This window comes from Hyperolius riggenbachi, chromosome 7, assembly GCF_040937935.1.
Source record: "Hyperolius riggenbachi isolate aHypRig1 chromosome 7, aHypRig1.pri, whole genome shotgun sequence".
NCBI classification, from domain to species: domain Eukaryota; kingdom Metazoa; phylum Chordata; class Amphibia; order Anura; family Hyperoliidae; genus Hyperolius; species Hyperolius riggenbachi.
The window spans coordinates 147,351,656-147,375,338 of NC_090652.1; the positions used below are offsets into that span (position 1 = coordinate 147,351,656).

Below are 23,683 nucleotides of genomic sequence, written 5' to 3' on the forward strand. Positions count from 1 at the left end.
GTATTCTGTTAGTAGTACGGTGAGTTCATAGAAGATTTTATTTTTTGTCACAAGTTAGCGGAAATTGATTTTTATTGGTTTTTTCTCAGAAAGTGTCATTTTCCGCTAACTTGTGACAAAAAATAAAATCTTCTATGAACTCACTGTACGACTAACGGAATACCTTGGGGTGTCTTCTTTCTAAAATGGGGTCATTTGTGGGGTTCCTATACTGTCCTGGCATTTTAGGAGCCCTAAACCGTGAGGAGTAGTCTTGAAAACAAATGTCTGAAAATGACCTGTGAAATCCTAAAGGTACTCATTGGACTTTGGGCCCCTTAGCGCAGTTAGGGTGCAAAAAAGTGCCACACATGTGGTATCGCCGTACTCAGGAAAAGTAGTATAATGTGTTTTGGGGTGTATTTTTACACATACCCATGCTGAGTGGGAGAAAGATCTCTGTAAATGGACAATTGTGTGTAAAAAAAATTAAAAAATTGTCATTTACAGAGATTTTTCTCCCACCCAGCATCGGTATGTGTAAAAATACACCCCAAAACACATTATACTACTTCTACTGAGTACGGCAATACCACATGTGTGGCACTTTTTTGCACCCTAACAGCGCTAAGTGGCCCAAAGTCCAATGAGCACCTTTAGGCTTTACAGGGGTGCTTACAAATTAGCACCCCCCAAAATGTGAGGACAGTAAACACACCCCACAAATGACCCCATTTTGGAAAGTAGACACTTTAAGGTATTCAGAGAGGGGCATGGTGAGTCCATGGCAGATTTCATTTTTTTTTTTTGCTGCAAGTTAGAAGAAATGGAAACTTTTTTTTTTTTTTGTCACAAAGTGTCATTTTCCGCTTACTTGTGACAAAAAAATAATATCTTCTATGAACTCACTATGCCTCTCAGTGAATACTTTGGGATGTCTTCTTTCCAAAATGGGGTCATTTGGGGGGTATTTATACTATCCTGGAATTCTAGCCCCTCATGAAACATGACAGGCGGTCAGAAAAGTCATAGATGCTTGAAAATGGGAAAATTCACTTTTTGTACCATAGTTTGTAAACGCTATAACTTTTACCCAAACCAATAAACATAGGCTGAATGGGGTTTTTTTTTATCAAAAACATGTTTGTCCACATTTTTCGCGCCGCATGTATACAGAAATTTTACTGTATTTGAAAAATGTCAGCACAGAAAGTTAAAAAAAATCATTTTTTTGCCAAAATTCATGTCTTTTTTGATGAATATAATAAAAAGTAAAAATCGCAGGAGCAATCAAATAGCACCAAAAGAAAGCTTTATTAGTGACAAGAAAAGGAGCCAAAATTCATTTAGGTGGTAGGTTGTATGAGCGAGCAATAAACCGTGAAAGCTGCAGTGGTCTGAATGGAAAAAAAGTGGCTGCTCCTTAAGGTGGGTAAAGCCCTAGGTCCTCAAGTGGTTAAGGTGCCCATGCATTTGTCAGTTTTCCCTGGCAAATTCACTCTGATCGAATCTGCCGGAGATTGCAGCCCTAACATGGCTGTCCAATGATAGTTTTGGTCGATTTCCGCCCTAAATCTAAAATGGTGCTTGTCCTTGTAGAGTGTTGGCAGCGAACCATGCACTCACCTGACCATTGGTGGGCGCCTTCCTTGCCTTCTTTCCATCCCTGCCCTGGCGCCTTTACCCCAAGACCTTACAAATGCCCCTGGGCACAGGGGGTCTTGGGAGTGCTCAGCTGCCACCGCTGTCTCCCGTGGAGCACCAGTTTTGAATCTCTGATCTTCAGAAGGGACAGCCCAGCCACAGCTACATGCTGCTTCCTCTTCTAGACCTTCCCCTCTGTAGTGCTGCATGATGATTGGGTGAGTTATGTTGATGAGGGGAGGAAGAGAAGGAACAGTGGCAGCAGCATTACATACAGTAGCAACTAGCAAGGAGCCACCATGGGGACAGAACAAGGATGGGTGAGACTGGGGCTGCTGCTGTTGCTCTGACTGGGATCTGATTCGTTACAAGTGACTAAAGGGCTGTTGGTGCTGCCTGCTGTGTGTGAGACACCCATATATCCAGGGACACTGACATTAGCACACAGGACTCCAAATCCAAACCACTTTATCCCAAAGCCCTGACCCTAGTGACTGGTGAGAGGATTCCATACACACAATAGCCTGCTTAAAGAGACACTGAAGCGAGAATAAATCTCGCTTCAGTGCTTATATTTAGCAGGGGCATGTGTGCCCCTGCTAAAACGCCTCTATCCCGCGGCTAAACGGGGGTCCCTTACCTCCCAAATCCCCTCCGTGCAGCGGGGGATCACTTCCGCATTGAGGCATGGCTAATGGCCGCAGCCCTGCCTCACGCGCGTCTGTCAGCGCGTATCTCCGCCCTTACCCCGCCCCTCTTCCTTCGCTGAGAGGGGCGGGGGAGAGGCGGCGATGCGCCGCTGATAGACGGCGCTGAGAGGCAGGGCTGCAGCCGTTAGCCCTGCCTCAACAGCAGCAAAATCTACGACCAAGTTGGTCGTAGATTTTGCAGGGGTGGGTTTGGGGGTGAAGGGACCCCCGTTTAGCCGCGGGATAGCGGCGTTTTAGCAGGGCACACATGCCCCTGCTGAATATAAGCACTGAAGTGATATTTATTCTCGCTTCAGTGTCTCTTTAAGCTAAATACTCACCACCCCACAAAGGAAGATGTATCTAGCGACGTCCCCCTTACGCGAGCGTTCAGCAATTCATTCTCTTGCCGGCATGTATGCGCGACGTTACACGACTGGTGTGAACTGGAAGTTAAGCGATCGTGTTACTTTGCTGGGATATAAAAGGACTGATCCGCCGTGACGGTCGTTACATATGCAATGTACAACCAATCCTGATATACAGTAGTAAACTCAGTCCTCGGGTCCTAATCATGTACCTGTATCAATATACAACGTATGACCTATACTGATACAGTATTCTCAGTCCCCGGGTCCCGAAAATGTGTTCATATGAATATACAATGTATGCCAAATTCTAATATAGAAAATGACTTGGCCTCGTCCCTTGAAGTTCACTATAGAGGAATTGTACTGTATATTGTATACGACACAGGAGGAGCGCGCAAGCAGACAGGTGAGTGTGCAGCGTTGCCAACTCTCTGCACAGGCCCAGGGGAGCACTTGGGGGGCCTGCTAATCAGCCCTGCAGTATGGAGGTGGTTCCATAGAATCTTTTATTAGATTTCGAGGTGAAATCTATTAAAAATCTAAATGCGTATGAAGCAATAACATGTAACACCCCACATGTGGGGATCATTTTGTATTGCCTTGTTTTTTCTATGTTTTACTTCTTTAATAAACACCCTTGAATCGAAAAATCTAAATGCGGTGTGTGGCAGTAATAGATCCCACTCTGATCAGAATTCGATCAGAGAGGGATCTAGCTATTAGTCAAATCTGGTAGCTATCTGCTTGTGTATGGCCACCTTTACTTTTTGTTGATTGTCATATATTGGCCGGGAACCACAATACAATAACTAGATTAGTAAACACAGAATGCTTAGCACTGGGAGATGGAAACAAAGAAAGTTGTATCAAGATCCAATCTAGCAGAGTGTTGCTATGACTTGGTCCTTTCACAAGCAAAGCAAGCAGGAACCAGACAGACAGATTCAGACTGGAGCAAGATATTTCAAGGTATAGTGAAAACAATTTTCAGTATTGGTATGCTGTTGGACTTGAGCTTTTCCACACTTGAAGTGCTTCACTTCTTAGTAACTTCATGGTTCTCCTCTCCCTCATTTTAGCCACTTACCTTCTGTCTTTCACAAAGCACAGCTGCACATTGCTTGGTTACACAGCTGCATATTGCTTGGTTACACAGCTGCACATTGCTTGGTTACACAGCTGCACATTGCTTGGTTACACTGCTCTAGCTGAAGTGTACTCGAGTTTCCTGTCTTTTATTGTCCATCAAAAAATGTTTTAATTTGTCTTGGAGCACTTTTCCACTGTTCTTTACTCCGATCGGATCAGACGCACTTTTCCTGGGCTTCAGTAAATGCAGGGACCCAGTAAATGTTAATGTAATCGTGGTGCCCTGTTCCCACTGTGGTGCTTTGATGCGATACAATTTTACTGAACGAATATCCTCCCTTTATCTTCAGGAAAATCGCACAAAAAATTGCAACGCATGAAAAATTGTGATTGTGATCATGCTTTGCAGTGTAAAAGGGCCGTTACTTCTTTGCAATGTCAGTTTTTTAACCTGGGCTGTTTACCTCGTGACAGCTGGGAATTTTTTTTCAATTGCTTTTTTTAGCCTTTTTTTTTTCTTTTTAAAGGGAACCGGAGACGAAGCACCCTTGTGTATTTTACCATGTATATCAGTAAGAACATTACAGAAAACACTTACCGTGCTCTCTGTTAAAAGTGTCTGTTATTAGCAGTCACAAGAATCCCAGACTGAGCAATTAAATCTGGCTTTGCTGGGAATAATTATTGCTGAGTCATTATAGCAGAGCCACAAGGGGGCAGGCTTGGGCTTGAAAAGACACCACAGAAGACAGACTTAGCTATAATCTTTCCGTAGCAAAGCTAGACTGAGCATCCTGAGTGCTCAGTTGGGGGATTCTTATCAGAGGTGATAACAATCAGATTAAACAGAGAACAATGAAACAAAGAGCAGATTAGGTGTTTACTGTCATGTTCCCACTGATTTATAAGGTAAAATACAAGAGGGTGCTTCATCTCTGGTTCTCTTTAAGCTGTGATAGATAAAAGGAATCTTATCCTTATCATTTAGAGTCAGTATCAGTTGGGTAATTCTGACAGGTTCTCTTCAGTGTGCTCTAGGGTTTCCCAGAACTCATTCCTCAATATGCAGCTCTTGCTCATAGTTGGGAAGAAGTTTCACTGGAAAAGATGGATTGTAAAATTTAACACATCCAACCAACTGGTGACAATTAACATATGACTTGGTCAGTGCACTGGTGTTTATTTTAGTAGAACTTCCTTATCTATAAGAAAAGGTAAAGCTAGCCCTGGCTATTACCCACTGATTGCCTCCCTCCACGTGCTGCTGCCCTGCCATGCATTGGTGCGTATCAGTGGGTACAGAGTGCACTGCAGAGGGTACTTTAGCATGTATAGTTACCTATCCCCGCTTTGGCTTGCATCCACTAGTGTGCCATTCAGCCTCTAAACTGCTTACTAGACTAGAGCTCCAAGCTCATGTGACCGCAGTGAGTCTGGAGCTCTAGTGGCCAGTTCGCTTAAATAATGCTTGGTTCACACTCAGCAGAAAAACTGACCCTTGTTTTAATCAGTTTTTTAAACCGAAGACTAGCTGAAAAACTGACAATGTCGACTGTTCCTGCATTTTTAATAGGATCCGTTCACACATGTTAGTTACCCATGGATCCATTGCATTCACTCCAGTGATCGCAATATAACTGGCTGGAAGTTGGACATGTCCTAATAACACTGTTTGCCTGTCCAGTGTACCGGACACAACAAATACACAGCATCCGCTGTCATCATGCATGGCACACATCCTTCATATCGAGCCTTTACAGCAGAATGCAAAGGTCTATCATAAGAGGAGCACTCTTAAAGGGAAACTGTAGGGGGGTCGGGGGAAAATGAGTTGAACTTACCCGTGTCTTCTAGTAGTCCCCCACAGACATCTTGTACCCACGCAGCCACTCACCGATGCTCCGGCCCCGCCTCCTGGTCACTTCTGGAATTTCAGACTTTAAAGTCTGAAAACCACTGTGCCTGCGTTGCCGTGTCCTCGCTCCCGCAGATGTCACCAGGAGCGCACGGTGCAGTCACAGACCATACTGGGCCTATGCAGTACACTCCTGGTGACATCAGTGGCAGCTAGGACACGGCAACGCAGGCGCAGTGGTTTTCAGACTTTAAAGTCTAAAATTCCAGAAGTGAACTGGAGGCGGGGCCGGAGCATCGGTAAGTGGCTGCGTGGGCACAGGATGTCTGCGAGGGACTATTAGAAGCCCCGGGTAAGTTCAACTCATTTTCCCCCAACCCCCTACAGTATTCCTTTAAGCTACATACACACGTTCAACAAGCAAAATGATGTGCACACAACCACCTGCATGACCTGACATACCGCACGTCCTGTATGTTCACATATCCGGACGGATAAATGACCTACTCATTTACATACTGTGCACGCAACCGTAACGTCGGACTACACATTGAAAACAAGTACTAGTCGTTCAAACATCCTGTACACAAGCATCAACTGCACAATATCCGACCAACAGTCGTGTGAATAGATCCGACAGTTGGATCGTTCGAAACGCCTGATTGTCTTCTAACAGTCTAAAACTGACTAAAGTCAAATGACAATCAGGCAGTTTTGTTGAGTGTGTGTACGGTCCTTTAAAGAAGAATTTTAACCAAGGATTGAACTTCATTCCAATCAGTAGCTGATACCCGTTTCCCACTGGGAAATCTTTACCTTTTCTCAAATAGATCATCAGGGTGGTCTGTGTGACTGATATTGTGGTGAAACCTCCCACCACAGTGTGATGCCAGGACCAACTGTTGCATTGTGGGGAAATAATGCTTTTTCCAACTGCCAGCAACATAGCAATATCTTCCTCTGTGCATAGAACTCTTAGTAACAAACATTCTGCACAGTTCACCTGGCAGAACTGAAGATGTCACCACCAGCGATTCATTTCAGAATGTAAATTAGGAAGAGGAAAGCTTTTACAATGGGCAAACATTGAATTAATAATTTCAAAATTAATATTGTAAAAAAAAAGTTTTTTTTCTTCATTGTCATTTTCACTACCGTTCCTCTTTAAGTGAACTGAGTGTGATAGCTATATGCCATACTCATGTGTGCTGTGGACAAAAACAATCATCATCATACAGTATGTTTAATTATCCTGAGAAAGTTTCTCATCTTTTATAACTTGAAAGTACCGCAAACATTTCCTAGAAAGGTTCTATACCAAGATGCCTGCCTGCTGGCCGAACTCCCTACTCGTTTGCACACTAAGGATAGACTGAGCAACTGCAGTTGAACAAGTGCTTTTAAAAACAGGAAAAAAATTAAATCCCTCCATGAGTAGTTGGACTATTCCAAAACCAGTCAGATATTTTCTACCTACTGTAAGTGATGGCAATGCAGGGAAATGGGAATTTATATTCCATTTTTATTATGGAGCAAATGTACATCTACAATGTACATGTATTTTAAATAATTTAAAAAAATGTGATAGTGGTGACTACAAGATGCACCCTGTCCACATATGGGCATCAGGTGGAAGGTTCATAGTTTACATTAACAGGATTGACAGGATAGTACACTGTGTACTGCATGCAGAAAGATGGGGCAGTCAGTAATTACAGCTGTACCAAGACACAGTAGGAGAGAAGACTGCACACCCTACTCACCTGATACTCACCCAAGCTCTAAGGCTTATGACCATGCAAGTTTTACTATCCTTGAACTGCTGTTTGAAATCTTTCCCCATTCATAAGAAAGCCATAAATTGTTCTCTATATATAATTGTGACAATGCTATCAATGTAACAAGCTCAGGAAATATATTGACATTTTTCACCATAAAAATACTGTATGTGTAGTGTCACAACAGTGTCTCAGAGAAAACGTAAACGGAGGAAAACCAGTTGTAGTTCACTGATAAAATGTCACCATGAGAACAATTTATGATGGGGACTCAGCCTCTTTAACCACTTGAGGACCTAGGGCTTTCTACCCCTTAAGGACCGGCCACTTTTTTTCCATTCAGACCACTGCAGCTTTCACGGTTTATTGCTCGCTCATACAACCTACCACCTAAATGAATTTTGGCTCCTTTTCTTGTCACTAATAAAGCTTTCTTTTGATGCTATTTGATTGCTCCTGCGATTTTTACTTTTTATTATATTCATCAAAAAAGACATGAATTTTGGCAAAAAAATGATTTTTTTAACTTTCTGTGCTGACATTTTTCAAATAAAGTAAAATTTCTGTATACATGCAGCGCGAAAAATGTGGACAAACATGTTTTTGATAAAAAAAAACCCATTCAGTGTATATTTATTGGTTTGGGTAAAAGTTATAGCGTTTACAAACTATGGTGCCAAAAGTGAATTTTCCCATTTTCAAGCATCTCTGACTTTTCTGACCCCCTGTCATGTTTCATGAGGGGCTAGAATTCCAGGATAGTATAAATACCCCCCAAATGACCCCATTTTGGAAAGAAGACATCCCAAAGTATTCACTGAGAGGCATAGTGAGTTCATAGAAGATATTATTTTTTGTCACAAGTAAGCGGAAAATGACACTTTGTGAGAAAAAAAAAAAAAAAGTTTCCATTTCTTCTAACTTGCGACAAAAAAAAATGAAATCTGCCACGGACTCACCATGCCCCTCTCTGAATACCTTGAAGGGTCTACTTTCCAAAATGGGATCATTTGTGGGGTGTGTTTACTGTCCTGACATTTTGGGGGGTGCTAAATTGTAAGCACCCCTGTAAAGCCTAAAGGTGCTCATTGGACTTTGGACCCCTTAGCGCAGTTAGGCTGCAAAAAAGTGCCACACATGTGGTATTGCCGTACTCAGGAGAAGTAGTATAATGTGTTTTGGGGTGTATTTTTACACATACCCATGCTGGGTGGGAGAAATATCTCTGTAAATGACAATTTGTTAATTTTTTTTACACACAATTGTCCATTTACAGAGATATTTCTCCCACTCAGCATGGGTATGTGTAAAAATACACCACAAAACACATTATACTACTTCTCCTGAGTACGGCGATACCACATGTGTGGCACTTTTTTGCACCCTAACTGCGCTAAAGGGCCCAAAGTCCAATGAGTACCTTTAGGATTTCACAGGTCATTTTGAGAAATTTCGTTTCAAGACTACTCCTCACGGTTTAGGGCCCCTAAAATGCCAGGGCAGTATAGGAACCCCACAAATGACCCCATTTTAGAAAGAAGACACCCCAAGGTATTCCGTTAGTAGTATGGCGAGTTCATAGAAGATTTTATTTTTTGTCACAAGTTAGCGGAAAATGACACTTTGTGAAAAAACACAATTAAAATCAATTTCCGCTAACTTTTGACAAAAAATAAAATCTTCTATGAACTCACCATACTCCTAACGGAATACCTTGGGGTGTCTTCTTTCTAAAATGGGGTCATTTGTGGGGTTCCTATACTGCCCTGGCATTTTAGGGGCCCTAAACCGTGAGGAGTAGTGTTGAAACGAAATTTCTCAAAATGACCTGTGAAATCCTAAAGGTACTCATTGGACTTTGGGCCCTTTAGCGCAGTTAGGGTGCAAAAAAGTGCCACACATGTGGTATCGCCATACTCAGGAGAAGTAGTACAATGTGTTTTGGGGTGTATTTTTACACATACCCATGCTGGGTGGGAGAAATACCTCTGTAAATGGACAATTGTGTGTAAAAAAATCAAAAGATTGTCATTTACAGAGGTATTTCTCCCACCCAGCATGGGTATGTGTAAAAATACACCCCAAAACACATTGTACTACTTCTCCCGAGTACGGCGATACCACATGTGTGGCACTTTTTTGCACCCTAACTGCACTAAGGGGCCCAAAGTCCAATGAGTACCTTTAGGATTTCACAGGTCATTTTTGTTTCAAGACTACTCCTCACGGTTTAGGGCCCCTAAAATGCCAGGGCAGTATAGGAACCCCACTAATGACCCCATTTTAGAAAGAAGACACCCCAAGGTATTCCGTTAGGAGTATGGTGAGTTCATAGAAGATTTTATTTTTTTGTCACAAGTTAGCGGAAATTGATTTTAATAGTTTTTTTTCACAAAGTGTCATTTTCCGCTAACTTGTGACAAAAAATAAAATCTTCTATGAACTCACCATACTCCGTACGGAATACCTTTGGGTGTCTTCTTTCTAGAATGGGGTCATTTGTGGGGTTCCTATACTGCCCTGGCATTTTAGGGGCCCTAAACCGTGAGGAGTAGTCTTGAAACCAAATGTCGCAAAATGACCTGTGAAATCCTAAAGGTACTCATTGGACTTTGGGCCCCTTAGCGTACTTAGGGTGTAAAAAAGTGCCACACATGTGGTACCGCTGTACTCAGGAGAAGTAGTATAATGCGTTTTGGGGTGTATTTTTACACATACCCATGCTAAGTGGGAGAAATATCTCTGTAAATGACAATTGTTTGATTTTTTTACACACAATTGTCCATTTACATAGAAATTTCTCCCACCCAGCATGGGTATGTGTAAAAATACACCCCAAAACACATTATACTACTTTTCCTGAGTACGGCGGTACCACATGTGTGACACTTTTTTGCAGCCTAGGTGCACTAAGGGGCCCAACGTCCTATTCACAGGTCATTTTGAAGCATTTGTTTTCTAGACTACTCCTCGCGGTTTAGGGCCCCTAAAATGCCAGGGCAGTATAGGAACCCCACAAGTGACCCCATTTTAGAAAGAAGACACCCCAAGGTATTCCGTTAGGTGTATGGCGAGTTCATAGAAGATTTTATTTTTTGTCACAAGTTAGTGAAAAATGACAGTTTGTGAAAAAAAACCAATAAAAATTAATTTCCGCTAACTTTTGACAAAAAATTAAATCTTCTATGAACTCGTCATACACCTAACATAATACCTTGGGGTGTCTTTTTTTTCTAAAATGGGGTCACTTGTGGGGTTCCTATACCGCCCTGGCATTTTACAGGCCCAAAACCGTGAGTAGTCTGGAAACCAAATGTCTCAAAATGACTGTTCAGGGGTATAAGCATCTGCAAATTTTGATGACAGGTGGTCTATGAGGGGGCGAATTTTGTGGAACCGGTCATAAGCAGGGTGGCCTTTTAGATGACAGGTTGTATTGGGCCTGATCTGATGGATAGGAGTGCTAGGGGGGTGACAGGAGGTGATTTATGGGTGTCTCAGGGGGTGGTTAGAGGGGAAAATAGATGCAATCCATGCACTGGGGAGGTGATCGGAAGGGGGTCTGAGGGTTTGGCCGAGTGATCAGGAGCCCACACGGGGCAAATTGGGGCCTGATCTGATGGGTAGGTGTGCTAGGGGGTGACAGGAGGTGATTGATGGGTGTCTCAAGGTGTGATTAGAGGGGGGAATGGATGCAAGCAATGCACTGGCGAGGTGATCAGGGCTGGGGTCTGAGGGCATTCTGAGGGTGTGGGCGGGTGATTGAGTGCCCTAGGGGCAGATAGGGGTCTAATCTGATAGGTAGCAGTGACAGGGGGTGATTGATGGGTAATTAGTGGGTGTTTAGGGTAGAGAATAGATGGAAACACTGCGCTTGGGTGGTGATCTGATGTCGGATCTGCGGGCGATCTATTGGTGTGGGTGGGTGATCAGTTTGCCCGCAAGGGGCAGGTTAGGGGCTGATTGATGGGTGGCAGTGACAGCGGGTGATTGATGGGTGGCAGTGACAGGGGGTGATTGATGGGTGGCAGTGACAGGGGGTGATTGATGGGTGATTGATAGGTGATTGACAGGTAATCAGTGGGTTATTACAGGGGAGAACAGATGTAAATATTGCACTGGCGAATTGATAAGGGGGGGTCTGAGGGCAATCTGAGCGTGTAGGCGGTCGATTGGGTGCCCGCAAGGGGCAGATTAGGGTCTGATCTGATAGGTAACAGTGACAGGTGGTGATAGGGAGTGATTGATGGGTGATTGATGGGTAATTAGTGGGTGTTTAGAGGAGAGAATAGATGGAAACACTGCGCTTGGGTGGTGATCTGATGTCGGATCTGCGGGCGATCTATTGGTGTGGGTGGGTGATCAGATTGCCCGCAAGGGGCAGGTTAGGGGCTGATTGTTGGGTGGCAGTGACAGGGGGTGATTGATGGGTGATAGGTGATTGGCAGGTGATTGACAGGTGATCAGTGGGTTATTACAGGGAAGGACAGATGTAATTAATGCACTGGCGAATTGATAAGGGGGGGTCTGAGGGCAATCTGAGCGTGTGGGCGGGTGATTGGGTGCCCGCAAGGGGCAGATTAGGGTCTGATCTGATAGGTAACAGTGACAGGTGGTGATAGGGGGTGATTGATGGGTAATTAGTGGGTGTTTAGAGAAGATAACAGATGTAAACGATACATTTGGGAGGTAATCTGACGGCGGGTTTGCGGGCGATCTAATGGTGTGGGTGGGTGATCAGATTGCCCGCAAGGGGCAGGTTAGGGGCTGATTGATGGGTGGCAGTGACAGGGGGTGACAGGGGGTGATTGATGGGTGATAGGTGATTGGCAGGTGATTGACAGGTGATCAGTGGGTTATTACAGGGAAGAACAGATGTAATTAATGCACTGGTGAATTGATAAGGGGGGGTCAGAGGGCAATCTGAGCGTGTGGGCGGGTGATTGGGTGCCCGCAAGGGGCAGATTAGGGTCTGATCTGATAGGTAACAGTGACAGGTGGTGATAGGGGGTGATTGATGGGTAATTAGTGGGTGTTTAGAGAAGATAACAGATGTAAACGATACATTTGGGAGGTAATCTGACGGCGGGTTTGCGGGCGATCTAATGGTGTGGGTGGGTGATCAGATTGCCCGCAAGGGGCAGGTTAGGGGCTGATTGATGGGTGGCAGTGACAGGGGGTGACAGGGGGTGATTGATGGGTGATAGGTGATTGGCAGGTGATTGACAGGTGATCAGTGGGTTATTACAGGGAAGAACAGATGTAATTAATGCACTGGTGAATTGATAAGGGGGGGGTCAGAGGGCAATCTGAGCGTGTGGGCGGGTGATTGGGTGCCCGCAAGGGGCAGATTAGGGTCTGATCTGATAGGTAAAAGTGACAAGTGGTGATAGGGGGTGATTGATGGGTGATTGATGGGTAATTAGTGGGTGTTTAGAGGAGAGAATAGATGTAAACAATGGATTTGGGAGGTGATCTGATGTCGGATCTGTGGGCGATCTATTGGTGTGGGGGGGTGATCAGATTGCCCGCAAGGGGCAGGTTAGGGGCTGATTGATGGGTGGCAGTGACAGGGGGTGATTGACGGGTGATTGATGGGTGATTGACGGGTGATTGACAGGTGATTGACAGGTGATTGACAGGTGATCAGGGGGATAGATGCATACAGTAAACAGGGGGGGGTGGTCTGGGGGGGGGGGTCTGGGGAGAATCTGAGGGGTGGGGGGTGATCAGGAGGGGGCAGGGAGCAGGGGGGGGGGGGAAAAAAAATAGCGTTGACAGATAGTGACAGGGAGTGATTGATGGGTGATTAGGGGGGTGATTGGGTGCAAACAGGGGTCTGGGGGGTGGGCAGGGGGGGGTCTGATGGGTGCTGTGGGCGATCTGGGGCAGGGGGGGGAGAAATCAGTGTGCTTGGGTGCAGACTAGGGTGGCTGCAGCCTGCCCTGGTGGTCCCTCGGACACTGGGACCACCAGGGCAGGAGGCAGCCTGTATAATACACTTTGTAAACATTACAAAGTGTATTATACACTTTGTATGCGGCGATCGCGGGGTTAACATCCCGCCGGCGCTTCCGTATAGCCGGCGGGATGTTGCGGCGAGCGAGCGGTGACAGGCGCCGGCGGAGGATCGCGTCACGGATGACGCGATCGCTCCGCCCATGCCCTTAAATGGACCGCCGCCTCTGTGGGTGAGGCCGTCCTGCAGGGCTCCACTTCCCCGCCGCCCCTGTGTAGTGGGCGGTCGGGAAGTGGTTAAAGGGAACCTAAACTGACAGGGATATGGATTTTTCCTTTTAAACAATACCAGTTGCTTGGCAGTCCTGCTGATCTCTTTGGCTGCAGTAGTTGCTGAATCACAAACCTGAAACAAGCATCAGGGCTGCGGAGTCGGTACAAAAATCCACCGATTCCGACTCATCAGTTTAGGATTCCACCGACTCCGACTCCTCTAATTTGCATATTACAATCTTGTTGATTGAAAGTATGTAACATGAAATTCGTCTCTTAACTGCCAACGCTTAGGATTTTTAAAACTACTGAAGTGAGAAGGATATGGAGACTGCCTTATTTATTCCCTTTAGTCATGGACTAAAACTAGTCCTTGGTAGGAGTACTTGTAAAAGGTACAGGCCGGAACAAAGAACATCTATCAGGCTCTAGGCAATGTAACTGTGGGTACATGTAAGAGTGATGTGCAGGTACTCTGCAGGGGAATAAGGAGATTCTTCCTCTATTACACGTTCTTCATGCACAATCTGAACCAGGTTTATGGGGGATAGACAACACCTCTGTGTTCAACGTGCACAACATTCTCAGTGGATTCCCTGCAGCTCTGTGGAGAGTGCATATGTAGAGTATAGTACTACTGTGTAACAAAGTAAACCTGAGACAGATGAAATTAAAGTTTTATACATACCTGGGGCTTCCTCCAGACCCCTTCAGGCTAATCAGTCCCTCGCTGTCCTCCTCCGCCACCTGGATCTTCTGCTATGAGTCCAGGTACTTGAGCCAGTCTGGCGTAGTGCGCGTGCACACACTCCGCCGCCAGGAGCGTACTACACCTGCGCAGCACTGTTGCGCAGGTGCAGAACGCTCCTGGCTGTGGAAGCGGCATGTGACCGGACTGCGCTGACTGGCTGAATTACCAGCACTCATAGCAGAAGATCCAGGTGGTGGAGGTGGACAGCGAGGGACTGATTAGCCTGAAGGGGGCTGGAAGAAGTCCCAGGTATGTATAAAACTTTTCTTTTCATCCTTCTCAGGTACCATTTTATTCGTAGTCACCAAACCAAATTTTAACAACATATCAAATTATTTGATTTCATGAGCAAAGAGCACATTTGCATAAATCAGAATCAACGCAAAATTATCACCATCTCTATTAGTGACACGGCTACACATTAGGCTTTATACTTACAGCATAGATGTTATTTCGTATATATGAGATTCCTGTGTACACATCATATATACAGTCACAATCAGTGTGTATATCTGACTTTAAAAATACGGGGACTGCTTTATTGAAGCAGCACAAGTAACTAATTTTGATTGGTTTATTTCATTTTTGTGGACTAAGCACAGCTATTACTGTATGTATAAATTATTTATGATGACCATTATCTGAGAAATAGAGCATTTTATCATATTTTCTATTTTAATTACAGTTTAAATTCATTAGGAGTCGGGGTCGGTGCATTTTTTCCAGACACCCAAAATTGCCCCGACTCCACGACTCCGACTTCACAGCCCTGACAAGCATGCAGTAATCCAGCCTGACTTCAGTCAGAGAACCTGATCTGCATGCTTGTTCAGGGTCTGTGGCAGAAAGTATTAGAGACACAAGATCGGCAGGATAGTCAGGCAACTGGTATTATTTTAAAAAGAAAGATCCATATCCTTCTTAGTTTAGGTTCCCTTTAAACAACAACCACACCTGTAAAGATGCCCTATGACAAGAAAATATAACATTTAAAGGTAACCTGAAGCGAGAGGTATATAGAGTCTGCCATATTTGTCTCCTTTTAAACAATACGAGTTGCCTGGCAGTCCTGATCATTCTGGCATCAGTAGTGTCTGTATCACCCACCTGAAATAAGCATGCATGATCTGCATGCTTGTTTAGGGTCTAGGCTAAAAGTATTAGAGGCAGAGGATCAGCAGGACAGCCAGGCAAATGGTTTTGTTTAAAAGGAAATATTTATGGCCATATACCCATCTTTTGCTTCAGGTTGCATAAAAAAATACACATATACATGCTTAGAAAGAATTTACATTTTACCCAAAGTACAATGCGTGACAGTGACTTTTTTGATACTATGTAGATGTCCCTTACAGTAAATTTTATCTCTTTGAACATCTTACTGACACATTGGGCCTGATGCACTCAACAGTAAAGTTGCTGCATGCAGGGAGGGCTCGACAATTTTAACCATTACTACCACCGGAGGAGCACCGCCCGTCAACACTTGGCTCCACGTACGCATTGCTATGGTAGCATACGGAATGCTGGGCATTACCGCAGCAATGCACTCATTAACCTGGTAACCCAAATGGCACTATGGGTTAATGGGCAGCACGGTGGCATAGTGGTTAGCGCTCTCGCCTTGCAGCACTGGGTCCCTGGTTCGAATCCCAGCCAGGGCACTATCTGCAAAGAGTTTGTATGTTCTCTCCGTGTCTGTGTGGGTTTCCTCCGGGCACTCCGGTTTCCTCCCACATTCCAAAAACATACGTATAAGTTAATTGGCTCCCCCTAAAATTGGCCCTAGACTACAGTACTTACACTACATAATATAGACATATGGCAATGGTAGGGATTAGATTGTGAGCTCCTTTGAGGGACAGTTAGTGACAAGACAATATATATATATATATATATATATATATATATATATATATATATATATATATATATATATATATATATATATATATATATACACACACTGTACAGCGCTGCGTAATATGTCGGCGCTATATAAATACTAAAATAATAATAATAATAATAATAGGTGGTGCTCCCCGGCGGTAGTAACAGTAAAAGTGCTACATGAGCATGGCAACTTTACTGTACTTCAGTCATCAGGCCCATTCTAGGCTACTCCATATCTCCATGGGAAATTCTCAGTGTTTCCTTAGGCAGGGAACACAGTTGACCGTTTTCGTGCACGTTTTCTTCACAGAAAAACTGAGAACTCATGTTAATAATGGGCTAGTTCACACTTAATGTGGTTTTCGCGCGCAAAAAAACCCTGACATTCTGCATGATGATTCTGCACATTTTGTCAGTTTTTTGTATCAATTACATAAGCTGCAGTGAAAAAACGTGCGTTTTCCTGCATAGAAACAAACTTGGTGTTCAGAAAACTGAAAGACAAGTGTGTCCCCTGTCTTAATCTTTTCAAAGCCACTTCCTGAAAAGACTGATATAGAGATTCAACATACCTGCTCGTGAGTGCTCTAACAGTTGAACGGTGGTTATAAAATAAACCTTGAAAACTCGCCATGAAGAGTACTAGTCCAAAACCTGTTGGAGTGTTCGAGCCATCATAGTAATAATGATAGTAATAATAGTATAAGTGACCGCTAAATAGGAAAAAAGTAATTTACAGCATTGAAATATATACGGTAAATGTTGTCTTTGCATGGTTTTTAGAAAGTTCGTGTTTATAAATGTGTCTTCTGATTTCTTTGTAATCTGAATTACTTTTATCAACTTGTTTTAAGCTTGCAAGCATGCAGCATAATCCTGGACATCCACATTTCAATATTAAGCTTGTGTGTGGGCAGTGCTGGAGAAATGGCCAAGTCATTGAAGCAGACAAAAGCAAAAAATATTGCAGCGCAAAGGCAAGGCATACGTAAGTAGACACCGCCAAGTCTTTTTAATAGTTGAACAAAATAGGTCTCTTTACCATTATTGCAACTAATAGTGTACTGTTATATACACATTTTGCTAGGTGGGTAAAAGATCGCCAGGTTGTGCTTGTGATGTCCAGTGAGCGCAAGAAGTGGATATCGATCAGACCATGCCCAACAAGAAAGCCTTTGCCAGTACAGTTTGAGGTGATTGTTAACACTTAATGGAGTAGCGGATCCGAGATGAAAAACTAACTATAACAAGTAACTTATCTATATATCTTATTTAAAGTTTAGATAGTTTAGCTGCAAACAGCTTCAATAGAATATGATTATTTCTACCTTTGATACAATGGGCTCTATTCACATAGCTTTTTCACCTGTTTTCACCTCATCTATGTTACGTTTTTAAGCTTCCAAAGAGCAAAAATATAATATAATTAAGGTAAGAAAAGTAATATTGAAATGAAGTTAATCAGGAACAACTTACTTTGAGTGATTATTTTGCTTGTAAATGTGCAGAAAGGTTATTTTTTTATCAAATAGGTTATAAATAAGTCATATGTTTGAGAAGTTTTGTGAATAGAGCCCAATGACAGGAGCCATGTTGTTTGTAAACATTGCACAGAGACAGGCTTATCTGCATCTTGAGCACTCAGCCTGTAAAAAAAACCTAATCCCCCCTCCTCCTTCCTCCCCTCTGCCTCTGAAATCTCTGGCTAGTAATACCTCCCCCTCCTCCTGCCCAGACTGAGCTCCCATGAGCCCTTGCTACTGTCTGAAAATGCCTTGGTTCTCTGAAAACCTGTGGGCGAGGCTTGTTTAGTTTATAGGGAATTAGAGTATAAAAACAAAAATAAAAAAGTATTTGGCTTGAGAAATACCCTATAAACAATAGGAAAGGAACACAATTATGCAATGAGTAAAAGTTCATCTCGGATCCACTTTAACAAAACCAGCGCAGGGAAAATTTGAAAAAAAGTGGAGCAGAGGCCCAGACCAAGCATTATGATTGGCCACCCTGAGCAACTGTTCCACTTTATCTTATCTCTGATTTGTCTTGTTGTGGTGCAGATGAGTCCCTTTTTCATGTACCTTTTTTTTCTTTGGGTTTTAAAACTCTCAAAGTGTAATCCCAACTGTTTTATTACTCTTTTGTACAATTGGGAAAGGGTTTTCATCTCTGCCAGCTAGGATTATATTGCTGTTTCTATCCATGATTGAAAGTGGGAAGGGATGAAATTTGAAATTGAATTGGGACAATCAAAATAGGCATTTTAGTGCATTTGATTGGTCTAGTTTAAAGCTGCACACCATATGCATTAAGACGTGCATGCAAGCTGGAATTATTGGCATCTGGTCAATGATCTATAAAAGTTAGTAACAGAACCCAAAGATCTTTGCGCACAGTTTGGTACTGCCACCCAGGAATGTACAGGTTTAATCTGAGGCAAAGTGTTAACAAATGACAACGCCTCCTTCTGCTCCTGGACTACCTCATGTGAGCTATGGCTAGTTAGTGGGTGGAGTTTAAATAACTCAACAGATCTAGCATTGGCATGGGAAAAACGCTTTGGAAACCCAGCCAACAAGGTAAATAAAATGATTTATGCAAGAGTGGTTCATGTTTAAAAAAACCCACAAGCCCAGTGTACTACATCAGTGAATATTAATTGTCTACACTGATCTGCCCTATGCGAGCTGAACAGTATAGCAGAATTGTGTATGGAGCAAACCTGAAGTTTATATAACAAATTAATAAAAATACACTGGTGGTTAGTCTCCCAAAGACACTGCACCTAGCTGCTCCCATTTTTTCCATAACATTACTAAGCTAATGTTTGAATATCATTCAGAATTGTCTGAATGAGAAGAGAAAAAGGGGTATTTTTCTATACCCCACATGGTTCAATAACTGTGTGGAGAGATCCCTATTAACTTTGTTCTAGTTTACCTCGCTCATTTTGTGGCAGAGAAGGTATTCACTTGGCTAATGGAAAATTATTCCAATTTTTTTCTCTTTACCAATATTGTGGTTTTACATAAATATGTAGGTTTATAACCGTTGTAAAAACACAAATGTCCTTAATAAATTGTCTTTTCTGCAGCTCTGCCATCATATAGTGACTGGCAAAAAATGCCAGTATATAGGGAACTGTGCTTTCGCTCACAGCCAAGAAGAGAAAGAGATCTGGACGTATATGAGAGACCTAGGAAGTAAGTATATCAGATGCAGAGCAGAGAGGTATTACTTTGTTATTTACCGTATGTCTTATGTATTAATCCATAACTTACTTGGCATAATCAGAATGAAAGCAATGCCTCCTGGCTTTTGTTCTGTAATACATCACAACAGCGTGGTAATATGGGCACCGGAGATGGCCGCTAGTAAAACATTGGTAAAATATCCAATATTCTACTATTGGACAGTGAAATGTACTTCCGGTAGTAAAATATTGGTCATCTTTACTATCGCTAAACCTAACCCTATTCTCACACTAGCACTCCCTTTACCAATGCTTAACCCTAACTGACGCCCGCTGCAAAATCCGCCAAAAATGAACACTAAACCTAACCCAATCCTAACTCGAGCCCTCCCTCTATCGATCTCTAACTGACCCCCACACAGCAAAATCTGCCAATAATTAACACTAAACCTAACCCAATCCTAACTCGAGCCCTCCCTCTATCGATCTCTAACTGACCCCCACACAGCAAAATCTGCCAATAATCAACACTAAACCTAACCCAATCCTAACTCGAGCCCTCCCTCTATCGATCTCTAACTGACCCCCACACAGCAAAATCTGCTAATAATTAACACTAAACCTAACCCTATCCTCACACGTGCCCTCCCTTTACCAATCTCTGACTGACCCCACACAGCAAAATCCGATGATAATTAACAATATACCTAACCCTATCCTAACGTGCCCTCCCTCTACCGATTTCTAACTGACTCTACACAGCAAAATCTGCCGATAATTAACAATATACTGTACCTAACCCTATCCTAACATGTGCCCTCCCTCTACCGATATCTGGCTCTAACAGACACGATGTCGCTAATATTCGCGTCCCCTTTGCCACTGCTGCTACCGTCCCTTGATGTCTGACAACCAAATTATATCATCGCCACTAACAATGGCTGGAATTTAATCTCCGCCCCCCCCTGGCACCCAGTAACCATTACACCACAACCCCCCCCAAATTTAGAATGTTGTATGTGTGTTATGAGCTCATAACAGCTGACAAGTACTGGGTATGTTGCTGAATGAGAGAAAAGAGAGAGATCAGTGCTAATTGGTGAACACTTGATTATAGTGCCCTCCATGTATCCATACCAAACAGTAGCAGACCCAAATCATTTCTTAAACAGCTTCATATATTAGTGCTGCACTCCCCACTTCCCGCCTTCCTTCTGGTTGGCTCAGTAATAAAAGCTCTAAATATTCAGCTTTGTGCTGCACAGAGAGCTGTTCGCATTTAACAGTTTTTGTGAAAGCACTTTTGTATGCTCGAAGCCAAGGCATTGGACTTATAATGTAAGTTGTTGATGTGTAGATTGGAGCACTAATACGTGATGCTTTTCTAGACCTTATAATTTGGTTCTGCTACTGTTTGGCAAGCTGCGAAGTGACTAAGTGGAGGACACTGTAATCATGTACTCTTTTATAGAAGGATTTGCAACTTAGAGATTACCTTTCTATCTCTCTTTTTTTTTTATTTATTTTTTATTGCTGTTAGATTAAAAGTAGGACAGTTTTACTGGCTGGTTGTAATCATTTCAGTATTTATGTGCTGATTTTTTGTTATTTTATTTTGTTCTGTATGTTTATGGACAGCTATAAATGATTGCTAACCTATTGTCATTAAACATGTATCTGTTTTGGTCAGTTCAGGATATGGAGAAACTGTGTGAGATGCCCATTAACAACAAAAAGATTGTGAAAGCGAATGAAGCGTGCGGTCAGGCCAACAAACAAATTCATCTGCCCACTGACTATGCAGAACCTACGGTAGGTGACTATCCACTGGAACTGTCCAGAGATATAGTGTATAGAATATGCTGCTGCTTTTGGCTGGTCCATTTCCAGCCTGCATAAAATTTGCATCAGCTCAGAATTATTTGCATTTTATTAACCATCATTACTGACAACTTGCAATTACTTTTACTGAATAAATTATAACTACCGTATTTTTCAGAATATAACAGAGTAACCAAGCAGCTCGGGGTGACCCAAACCACTAGGAATGTATAGGGGGATAAAAGCCCTCCTACTAATAAGCAATGCTTGGCGAAATGTGCCTTCTTAAAACAGAAGGAAACTTGCAATAATTCAGCTATGAGTGAACATTTTTGTTTACCCACAATGCACCACTACTGAACATGCAAATTATTTATTTTCGCCCCTGTAAGCCAGACAAGCATCCAGAACCAGTGGTGTATAGCAAGCCTATAGGTTTAAATAGTACACAGCCACACCAACCCTACATGTAGACAGCCTGTTTCGGACTTTGGGTCCTCATCAGTACATGGCAGGGATTGGTATGGCTGTATGGGATAGGGCTTGGACCAGTACAACAAAGTAACCAAGCAGCTCGGGGTGACCCAAACTACTAGCAATGTATTGGGACATTAACCCCCCCCCCCCCCAACTGGGGGGGAAAGTGGGTGTGTCTTATATTGCAAATATATGGTAAACAGGTGCAGAATTCACAGGGCAGCACTTACCCATTCTGCCGCCACGCTCCTCTCCCCCTCGCTCTGCTGTACATGTGAACCTCTTCTCCACCCGCCTCTATACAGCTCTGGGTTTTCCATTCCCCGTGGTCTTCGTATTCCCTGATGTGGTTCCCAGGTGATCAGGAAGTACAGAGGCCAGGAGGACCTGGAGATGCATAACAGCAGGTGGCTGCAGTGTATATCAGCAGCTGGAGAAGAGGATCGTGTGTACAGCGGCTGGAGCGAGGGGGAGAGGAGCACGGTGGCAGGATCAGGTGATAAAGTGGTAGTGTAGTGAGGTGTAGTGTATCTTAGCTGGTAGGGCAGCAGGGATAAATGTAGTGTAGTCTAGTCTGTAGTGTAGCTTAGCTGGTGGGGCAGCAGGGATTTTTGTAATGTAGAATCTTTAATGTAATTGGTAACCATAGATCAGCTCATTTGGGTGTAGTATTATTTACAGTAGAATCCCTATTTTCCGGCACAGGCGTGTATTCCCTGATGCAGGATATGTGTGCTTGTCGGTTGCTTGAGTTACCGACTTACCGAACCACTGGGTGCTATTTTCTACACTTCCTGTAGCTCCCAGCGGCTTTCCTGTGTACTCCGTGTACTGCTCCCGATACGGGTCAGGTGACATGCCTAGAGCCGTATATGCAGACAGGAAAGTCGCTGGAAGCTGTAATAAGTGTAGAAGAAGGAGCATGGAGGTTAGATAAGTCGCTTCTGATGCACAAAGCTCTTTAAAAGGCTAAAGTTCCTTATTCTCACCCCACAGCTCCCCCCCTCCCCCTCTTCAGCATTCCGGTTAGTTGAGACTGCTGGATGGTTAACCAGGACTCTACTGTATTTGTGCACAGTGTTGCTTGAAGTCTGTAACAAAGTGTCTGTAGTATATAGCATTTTCACAGTAAGCTGAAAACACAAATATCAAAAAACATACAATTACGGTAATTACATGAACTTCTAGAACTGCTGGGAAGTGACAAGACAACCTGTGAGAAAGAAATGCTTTGTGTCAGAGATGAGCTTTCCCAGTAGGTGTTGGATTCAAGGAATGTACCTTGTACCTAGAATGTAGGCAAGGCACAATTCCCTGTCTTTATTGTGTGCAGTGTACAAGTTCATAAACACTCAACCCCCATTATACATCATACCAGTCGGTGCAGGATCTGGAGAGCCAGGCCACCAGTGTAAACCATGAAGAAAGGATCCGCAACCAGACTTGGCTCGATGAAAAAGTGTCTATTCTTTTATTATAAAAATCCACATGACAAAAAATTGTGCAATAAAATCACAGGATCACCTGACTCGTATCGGGCTTACAATCTGCCCTTAGTCATAGGTAAAGTGAACCGGTTAAGGAGGTGGCTTGTAAGTAGTTGGAGGGAGGAAAGCATCCTTCAAATTACATTGCAAAGTATATAAAAAGATAAAAGTAATGTAAAAAGTTAACCACTAGGACAAGTAAGTATGTCATTACAAAAGCCTGTATGGAAGAAAGCAGCACAAGGAATTTTTTTTTTTTAAATGGGGGGGGGGGGGGGGTTAGAAACAGTTTGAAACTGTTAAAACATCCACAAAATTAAGTAATCATACACTAAATATAAGTCCCAACGTTTATTCAAACCAGAGGGGGTGCGAGTGCCTAATTTATGGATCCAATAGGCCTTGCGCTTCAATAGAAGCCTTTG

General features: G+C 43.2%; 1 protein-coding gene across 4 annotated transcripts in view; it reads left to right on the plus strand.

Annotated features, from left to right (window-relative positions):
* The window catches only part of ZC3H7A (zinc finger CCCH-type containing 7A), a 193,972-nt gene that overhangs the window by 149,793 nt on the left and 20,496 nt on the right, over window positions 1-23,683 (plus strand). For all 4 annotated transcript variants that reach the window (XM_068244740.1, XM_068244737.1, XM_068244738.1 and 1 more), the window contains exons 18-21: window positions 17,135-17,268; window positions 17,368-17,473; window positions 19,375-19,483; window positions 21,164-21,285. In XM_068244740.1, the coding sequence (XP_068100841.1) occupies window positions 17,135-17,268; window positions 17,368-17,473; window positions 19,375-19,483; window positions 21,164-21,285 (471 nt within the window). The remainder of the gene's footprint in view (window positions 1-17,134; window positions 17,269-17,367; window positions 17,474-19,374; window positions 19,484-21,163; window positions 21,286-23,683) is intronic.